This window comes from Clavelina lepadiformis, chromosome 9 (genome assembly GCF_947623445.1).
Source record: "Clavelina lepadiformis chromosome 9, kaClaLepa1.1, whole genome shotgun sequence".
NCBI classification, from domain to species: Eukaryota; Metazoa; Chordata; class Ascidiacea; order Aplousobranchia; family Clavelinidae; genus Clavelina; species Clavelina lepadiformis.
The window spans coordinates 5247950-5257673 of record NC_135248.1 but is presented as its reverse complement, the minus strand read 5'-3'; the positions used below and the strand labels follow the sequence as shown (position 1 = coordinate 5257673).

Genomic DNA, 9724 nt, shown 5'->3' with positions numbered 1-9724 from the left:
TTATGCATAAAAAAATTACCAAACCTTTCAACAGACACTTTATCCAATGAAAGTATGTGTTTCCAATAATGTTTGAGACGATATCCTATATATATGTGGTGAGATCATGTTTTAGGCTTATAATAGGTATCTAAAGATCTCATGTGCTCATGTACGGTTACCAGTGATATCGGTACGCTTTTTCAATAGTGGTTTTGATACTAAAGTACCACATGGGGTTGGAGCGAAACGTCTGCCGTCAGTGGAAACAAAGAAATATACAGCGTTTGAGGAAAAAGAAGCAAACAACCAAAAAATGAGAGCAAAAAAAGGGTAAAGACAAACGATAAAAAAAGGAAGTCACAGTCTGTCGTTAAACCTTTAAGACGTCCAAACCACAAACTGTAGCCAAAAAAATGAGAGCACAAAAGGGGAGAGGGCAGAAAAATCTTGTCCGAAACAAAAAGCAAGTCTGTTGCAGAAGTGCACAACCTCATCTCTTGATGTCACGATTTGAATACACAGTACCTGGGATCAAGTATACAAAGGCACCCTGCGGTTGTGCACTTATCCACTAGACCCGAAAAAGCATAGGTTATCACTGGTAACCCAGTATCGTTTACTTTGTGAACATGGAAAAACGACATGGAAAAACGCAACAAAATTAAACAAAGTTTAATTGCAAGGTAATAACTTACGCTATTAAATTGAGATATTGAAGAGCCACAATCCCATAGTAGAAAATGTGGCACTTGCACGCACGAGATCCATCAAAGTGCACGCCGATCTTCACACTGTTTTATAATAAATAGAAAAAGAAAAGACACAAAGAACTAAGGTTTGGATCCTACCATCACACCAAAATTTGCATCTTTGCACACAGGATTTTTTGTCAAAAACTGCTGTATTTTCTTGTCAGGCCACAAACAAAAGCTCACGAGCCGCAGTTTGCTCATCGTTGAGCTAGACACTCTGTCACTACCTTTTCATGATGTGACATCAAAATGTCATGACAGTGTTTTAGTTCTGTTTGATTCCACATGTTTTGACTGTTGTCATGCTCTTTTTAGGAATTCTTTATTTAACAGTGTAACTCTTTATGAAACTTGCATTGTGATTAGTGATCACTGCATGCTATGGAGTGCTTACTTGATTGCTAAAGGAAAGCAAGCAGGAGTGCTACGACTTTCAAAGAAAGTGCCGGTCAACTCATGGGCAATTTTTCAATTGGTCAAAAATTAATTGATCAGGAAAATGACCAATTAATCAGTGCAACCCTACTACCTACACTGTGAAACACATTTCGAGTTTCCACCATGCGAGGCTAATGCAACTTGTTACATGCATCAGTACCAAACATCAATATTTGTGTAACAGATCAAGTTTAGTAGATTACATGCTAATTGATCTCAAAACAAAAAAATTCTCCATCAGTCATTACTCATGAATAAGGAAATGATATGTGTTATTTCATTTTTGTTATTGATTTAAGCCTATTCCTTCTCCCTTAAACAGTTAGTGTAGTTAATTTTGCAGTTTTTTATTTGAGAAAAGACTAGCAGTATTAGACACAACACCAACTTAAATTACGGTATTTGTTTAAAGAAAAGAGGACATGGAGTTACGTGATATGCTACATGTCTCCATGTATTGTTCTGCCCTATCCCCTTGTGGAAAATACCTTGCAGTTGGAAATAATTATGGTTACATTTGCATGTTCAACTTGTCCAGTGCTTTGTCACCAAATCCTGCTGAAAGAAGTGAAAAACCAGTCGCTGTTATTAAAGCACATCCTGGACCTGTACATGCTTTGCAGACCACACAGAAGTATTTAATAAGTGCCGGTGAAGGTCCTATAACTGGATGGAAATGGTCTGACATTTTAAACAACAAACCTAAAAAATCATGGACTCTCGACAACCAAACGAAAGCATCATCCACGAGTCTGGCTGGCAAGGATACACAGATCTCAAGTTACAACTGCCTTTGTTATAAGGCAAAGGATGATATACTGTACAGTGGTGGGGATGACAACATTGCTGTACAATGGGATTTAAACACTGGAACATGTGTTGAGTCTTACAATCAGCACACGGAATATATTCATGATATCGATTTGCTTGGCGATGGCATAGTCACTGCTTCTGAAGACGGAAGTGTCAAGGTTGGTTAGCTTGGTTATTTATACACTATACACAGGGTTACCTTTCCGTGCTTGTTTTCAAGTACAATGTCTGAAAAAATACTAATGTGCTTATTTTCACTTGCGTCTTTATTATTGTCTTATTTTTAGGGCAGCGGTTCCAACTTTGGGCATTTCGACCCCTTTAGTATACTATTTGGTACCAAAGAGATACCAACATTAAGAAATAGTGCAAATAGTATCTCGTTTTTTTAGGAAAATTCATTGTCCTTATTTTTGAGTCCAGACCGATGACAACCATGACCATACATTAGGATAGGGTCGATTTCTTCGATATAGATCGTAACTATAAGTTGACCCGAGCTGAACAGCACTTGGTTACTATAAGTTACAACTCTGGTTGGAAGTACCAAAGTGCTTCTGTTTCAACTTTAACTAAAATACTGTAAATGCAGTTGCGCCAGATTTTGCTCATTCATCTAGTCCTTTTTCCTTAGATTTGATGCCTGTTGCTTTTTAGTGTGTAAGCTTTACGAGACAATAGCAAGATTTTCTTGTAATCGCATAATAACTTCGCTTGCAATTAACTAGCTACTGTAATATGTCTTTTTCTCATTTACTAGTTTAATGTTGTAATCTCGCCCCAGGTTTGTTTTCAGCCAGTTTTTAATGACCAGAGTTTGCTTGGCAATTTTTTTGCTGCTTATCAAAATGAAGGCTAATTGTCAACACACTGAGCACACTTAAATATTTAATGAAAACCTTTTACTAGGCCGCACGAAATCATCAACTGTGCCGTAAAGAGCCCATTGCTGGGATATAGATATATAATAGCTATTCAAGACAAAGAGTCTGCAAATAGTTTTTAGCACGGCCCAAAAAAAAAGTTTTTGACCCACACGTTGGCTGCTTCACCTGTCAGTAAGATGGCTAATTGCCTGGAAACTAAGATATAGAAACCAATCAAGAATACAGTGTAAAGTTACAATATAGGCTAATTGGATCATGAACAAAGTTTGTGATGCAAAGTGGCTAATTTTACATCGGTAACAGTAAACATCGAAGGCAGACAGATAAAGCAACTGTAACGTAGTGGTAGCAAATTTAATACTTGCAAGGTAATCAAACTGAATAAGTTTAATTTTTTTCTCACAATCCACTATTTGCGTACCCTTGTTTTGATGCAGGTTAAACCATATCAAAATGCGACCGAAGTCGGTTAGAAAATTAACTTCAGTAGTTGCAACACTGCATTCTAAGCTCATGTAACATAAAAATAAATACTATACTTACCATTATTATCTAAGCGTGATATGTTATTTAACCTAACTTCAGCCTAAGTTTATATATCATTTCCATATACATATTTGAAAAGCTTAACTTTTAACTTAAGCTAACTAAACTTTTTTATGTCCTTTTATTAACTTTTTTTCAGCAGTAAAATCTGAATGATACATGATCTAATCTATCAGTTATTCTTAAAATAAAAGATCTTAAACACAATTCCACTTTTCTTAGATATGGGACTCCAGAAGCAACAGCTGCACAGGCACTTTTCTTCCTCATGCCAATTCCCAATTAAATAGACCAGAAGTAGGCAAATGGGTATCCTGTGTTACTGCAGATCCAAATGGTGAATGGCTAGCATTCGGTGGTGGACCTCACACATCGCTCTGGCATGTTAAATCATCGAGTCTTGTATCAGTGTTGGATGTTGAGGTTGGTTAAATAATAGATTGCTTTTTAAATGCATTAATCTCAAAGAATTTTGCCCATAAAATAGCGACACTGGGATTTCTCAGCTTCACCAATGTAAATTTCATGCTTCATAGAAGTGATTTAAGTAATTCTCAACTACATTTAAATCTTAAATTTAATGAAATAAAAAATATTTATTTCTTCACTATAATTTAGCAAAACGTATATAATATCTATTTACTTTTTACAATGATAATAATTTGTTTTAACTATCCGGCTTAGTCAATTTATGTCTTGTACGTTTTCAAATGATTTGATGCAGAATTCTGAGGGTAATGACTCCTGTTTCACACCCAACACCGTACGTTACTTTCAAGATGAAATTATTGCTGGTGGCAATCAACCAATTCTACATCGCTGGCATGTGAATGGACAGAAAAAGGCAAGCACGCCGTGTAACATTAATAACATATTTAGCATTTCCTGTAAGTCTTCAGACAAGGGAAACCTACTATTGCCAATGGTTATCACTGGTAGCAGCTGGAAAATGGATGTCTTTACAAACCTTGGTTATCTTGGAATGACGCTTTCATTAGTGCCTTGTTGTAAGTCTGAGTTTTGCTAATATAAAATGAACAAACCTGAAACAAAACTTGCTGTATTAGAGCAGTTTATTTTCTCCACAGTGCGGCAATGTAAAAGTAAATGCAGTGTTAAGTAGAGCAATATATCAGCAGGATTTAGAATTAGTTTCGGTGGCCCATTTTGGGCTAGGCAGCTTGTAGTGTAAAATTCTGCAGAAAATTAACAAAAATCATGTCAGTTTAGACAACTGCATATGTAAATCAAACATGTAACTTTGTTTTACAAGTAATTAGCTGTAGATAATCCGCGCAAAAGCATTTTTTCACAAAACGTTCCAAAAGTAATTAGTATAATAAAGTGGTTCAAACACAAATATGAAGCTTCCAATTTTGCAAGTTATGTGCTTGTATAGAACTAGGAATAAATACAATGGACTTCAGCTATCTGTGATTTAGATCAAGTCAAATTACTTTTTGAAATGCCTTGTATGAACTTAAGACGACTCGGATCATTACAACTATGACAAAGCAAATATACTTGTATGCACAATTGTTTCGAATCAAGCAATACTACAGCAGCAGGCAAGCTTTGCTTCATAAACAAATGCTGTCTAGTGCTTGCTGACAACTGCTTAAATAGTAATTAAACAATGCTTTCAAGATGTGGTAGGGAGAATGAAGTAACTCATAGTTTCAAAATAGATACATAGCCTGTCAATAACTATGCATTGGGGATTCTGGAGAAATAATGCATTAGTAAACTAATCGTAAGCTTGATTTTTTGAAATTCATTCATTAAACTGAGATCTATATAAAATATTATGTATTATGGCAACAAATAACAAGCACATCTAGTAATGTGTGAACGGAGAGTAGGCAACAGAATCGATATGTAAAAATAGAACTAAACAATTCATCTAAACATTTCCTTAGATCCAACTGGTTTAAAATACAAAGTTATGGTTCATAAAAAGCTTTTAATAACTGTTAGACAGGGAGTAGTGCATGCAATTTTATGGGCTGTTGCTGTTGAAATAGGTAGATCATTTTGCGATAAATGCAAATACAGTCAAAATTCAAGTAGTGCTGTTAGGTCTGCAAATTCATTTCTGTATTTCTTAGAATGTCGATGCAAAAAAAAAGATAAAATTGCACTCCATCCACTCCAAATTGCAGCGACATAGAAACTCTTCTCGTCCATTTCTAAAAAGAGAAATTGAAAACTGTTCACATTCGTCAACCGGTTGATTTAACACACTCAATAGATTTATTAAATGTTACGATCTCCGCTTTGCAGTAAACTGCTGAACTGCAAGCTCTTCAACATAGCTTAAAACCACCCTGTCAAATCAAACATCATTTAACTTTCAGGATCAGATTAATTTAAACTTGCCTTTAGCTTTTTAAAATATTGTTTAGTTTGAGCACTTCACAAACACTTCAAAAGCTGGAATAATGGTTAGGTGTTGGAATCTTAATTTTTAAATCTTATTTTCTTACAAACACATACATTTTTATGCTACTAAATTTGATAGAATTATATTAACAAAATACAGTGCCATTACAACTGCAAAACCCAGTTTTTTTAACAAAAAACACTTCAGGAGGTGAATACCAAGAGGATTTTCTTGGGCGAATACTAACATGATAACTGGTAGTACAGTAGAATCCGCTTAATTTAGACCATTTTAGTTCGGCCTCGAACTTTGCCATATAAAATTCTCCGTTTACTATGACCAGTATTCGGATATTATGACCACTTTTTCGTGTCAACTATGCAATTTAACCGTGGCGAATGACAATTGTGCCATGTGTATTACCAATTCATCCACTGACATTCACTATGATGTCGCTGTTTAATGTTAGTGAAATAAATAATGAATTCAATGTTTTTTGTCATTTTGTGCCTAACTGTATCCTGGTGTAGTTAAATGGTAATGTAACAGTTTCAGTTATTGTGACCATTCAGATATTATGAGCAAAATGGTCTGGTCCCAAGGTAGTCATAATAAGCGGGGTCTATTGTAATGGCCTATTATGAACAAAATTCCTATGGAACAAGCTATGTAAGTTATTGTGAAAACACAACGATCGATTAAGAACAAATATCTAATCAAGCAGACTGTTTTAGAAAATCATCTTATTGCAGCCAAAGTGTCTTGCTTGTTCTAGTCTACATGTTGAATAAATACAGTAGAATACATTGATTACATGTTGACCCCCAGGGAGTTGTTCATTTGCAGTTTTAGAAAAACCGGTAATTACAACCACCCCTTATTACCCAAAATCGGCTGGTCCCAAGGTGGATGTATTAACCGAACTTTACTGTAACTATCTTTTTAATATTAAAAAGAAGTGTTAATTTATCGCAACTTACTTTCTTTGCGAACTGCTGCAACTGCAATAAAAGCAATAAATGAAACAATTGAAATAGCAGCAAACAAAATCCCTGCTGCAATAAATATCCGTAATCCTTTGAGCCAAGTCCTCCACAAGTCTTGAAAATGCATCAAATGCAAGACAAAATTCCATATTGCTATAACACCTACGAAACATAAAACATCTTGAAAGTTATTTACCCATAAAACAAAGTTAGCAAAATGTTTAAACAAACTATTTACCTGAGAAACCTGCATATGCAACAGTGGCATAGGCTTGTTGATTTAAACCCAGCACTGTCAACCAAACAATGAATCCCGACAAACCAATGATGATTGCAAATCCAGAAAATATTATTCTGTATACAATTAAGAAATACGAAGCTCCCTCTCCAGACAACATTGCTACATTTCTGCTGAGCTCTTGCAGACTCTTATGCACTTCTGCTGTATCAGATGTTTTAATAATACGGTTATGGGTTTATTAATGTTAAACCAAGTGTAGGTCAATGTAAAATAGTGCTGTATGTACATGAAAGAACAAATTCAGGACATGTTATGAGTGTCTTTATTTTACTTAACCCTATTACTTTAACATATTAGCAATTTAAAAAAAGATTATCCTTAATATAAATGCCAGCATATTTAACCTGATCCAAGTTTTATGGCAGTTGTATATACACCTTAAGGTTGAGATTAATGTCTTGTGCTCATGCACACCGAGTTTCAAGACAAAATTCTGAAGCTAAACATTTTACCAGGGTAAATTGTGAGCTTCAATCAATCATTTTTCGTTAAAAGCACGGTGGGGATAAAAAATCAAGCCAGTTGTCACTAACACTTTGGTCTTGGTTGCGCAGTGGTTTGAACGTTGGAGTTGCAAATTGAGTTGGATGCTAGAACCTGAAGAGGTTGACTCCGTTGCTGTATTACCCCCTGAAATTAATAACTATTGTTCCAAGTCAGTGGTCTTGGCAAACAGTTTCAAATTTGGGCAAGACCACAAACCAAATTAAAAAACATGGACTATCTCAGTAACCAGCACTATCCAACAGGGCTTGAGCAGAGCGGAACCATCACCAAGTTAAAGTAATGTATAGGCCTATATATACTTTCTTCAATCCAAAGATAAATACGGTACTTATTCTATGATACATGTATACAATACGATTTGATACTACACCAAATGCTTGACCATTTCAACACATACGTTTATGCAATACAGCTATACTTTTAAAACTGTACATTGTAACTGACTAAACGGCAAGGTACTAGCAGGTGGCTACTTATAAATATGTTTAAATTGCCTTGGTTGTAAACCCAAGGATAAGTGTTCTGGGTGGTATAATCATACCATCCAATAATCTATAGGCTAATCATGGGTAATGCATATTACGAGTTTACAACTTTGAAATTATACAAATTTTTTTCCATGATAGTAGCTTACAGTACCACATTCCTTGTTAAGTCCTTACTCTGGACACACCTTTGCTGCATTCCACACACGCGACCCACGCACATGGATCAATAATCTAGCCTAATCCTTTTGTTCAATCAGTAAATGCACAAAAACCTTACATTCTATATCAACCATAAGCATCACGTGATATTTAAAGGCACCGACTTACAAAAGCTACGGCATTAGCCTAAAAGCTGTTTTAAGTTTTAACCAATCACTGCCCCAGTCTCCAGATCGTTTACAACTTTTTATGTTATAAATTATAATAGACAACACTCAAATACTGCTCACGAGTAATGAAATCACAAGCAATTTTCGAAGATATCTATGAGACAAAATAAAATAATGATGACTATAGCCTAATCATTGTTAAGACCAAAAAACAAACAAGTTTTAGAAACTATTTTGTTGGTTTGGTGGCCATGCTAGCCTACCATCTTATAGCACAATTCTATGGTTGCTACCTTGCATGTTTTGCCACTTTTTCCTGCTCGTTAATTGTTCGTGAGCATCTGTTTCATTGTGCTATAACTCCAACTGATATCATCCTAACTTTCGCTCCACACAGATAGTGGCAAAAAATAAACAATACAAAAAAATTTCAATCATTCAATAGTATAAACTACAGCGGTAAATGGGTAATGAACAACTGACGATAACCAGTGTTTCCATTTCTGACCAGTAAACTTACGTCGTAGACTTAAACTTAGTCATGCAACGCTTTACGTTATAGAATTTATGGGGTTTTCTATGTATAATAGGGATGGGCCGATAAGAACCTAAACCCGAATAGATTCGCCGAATATCGCTTTTATGGAAGATTCGGGCGAACACGAATACCCACAATGGCGAACCCGAATACAATATTACTTATAAATTTACTGACTTTCGTAAAAAATGATGATCTAGTTTCCCGACAATGCTAAACTAGAGTCAGCAGTACTTTCAATGAAGGTTGTTTTCCTAACGATTTTGCTTTTTTGATCGTTTTTTAAACACTATTTTTATATATTTGTTTAACGATTACGTCATTTTAGAAGCAAGACTTGACAACTTTTGGAGGAAATTTTATTGTTTCGTTCTAATACGAATAGATTCGGGATTCGTTCGGGTCGACCTTCATGATATTCGGGTTCGCACGAACCCGAATAATCTTCTTCGCGGCACATCCCTAATGTATAAACGCACAACTTGCGAGTGCGATGTACATGACTAACTGACATTGACTGACTGACTCCATAGGTTCGTGTTCAGTTAAGTTGAGGTCATTTGGCAGACTGAATTCGAGTGGAAATCCATAACTGTTAAACTTTCTCACACCTCGGCTGTTAGTTCCTACAATTGCTGTGATATTACAGACTCTCAATTACACAACTAAAACAACATGCACTAAACACGCCTGCAGGCGAAAAACTGTTTATTGGAGAGGGAACTCAAATAAGCGACTATGGCTCTCTGCATTTCCATGTAGCCTATCATTTTA

At 35.5% G+C, this 9724-nt stretch overlaps 2 protein-coding genes across 2 annotated transcripts; one reads left to right on the top strand and one right to left on the bottom strand.

Moving 5' to 3' along the window:
* The first annotated feature begins 1031 nt into the window (after positions 1–1031).
* On the top strand, positions 1032–4472 carry LOC143470912 (THO complex subunit 6 homolog). The gene is made up of 3 exons (XM_076969204.1): positions 1032–2143; positions 3641–3841; positions 4143–4472. The coding sequence occupies exons 1-3, from the start codon at positions 1595–1597 to the stop codon at positions 4443–4445; spliced, it is 1053 nt and encodes a 350-aa protein (XP_076825319.1). The 5' UTR covers positions 1032–1594; the 3' UTR covers positions 4446–4472.
* Position 4473: 1 nt separating this feature from the next.
* On the bottom strand, positions 4474–8531 carry LOC143470913 (heme transporter hrg1-A-like). Its single transcript, XM_076969205.1, has 3 exons — positions 7026–8531; positions 6782–6949; positions 4474–5607 (listed from the first exon to the last, which is right to left on the bottom strand). The coding sequence occupies exons 1-3, from the start codon at positions 7183–7185 to the stop codon at positions 5474–5476; spliced, it is 462 nt and encodes a 153-aa protein (XP_076825320.1). The 5' UTR covers positions 7186–8531; the 3' UTR covers positions 4474–5473.
* Between the last annotated feature and the right edge of the window lie 1193 nt (positions 8532–9724).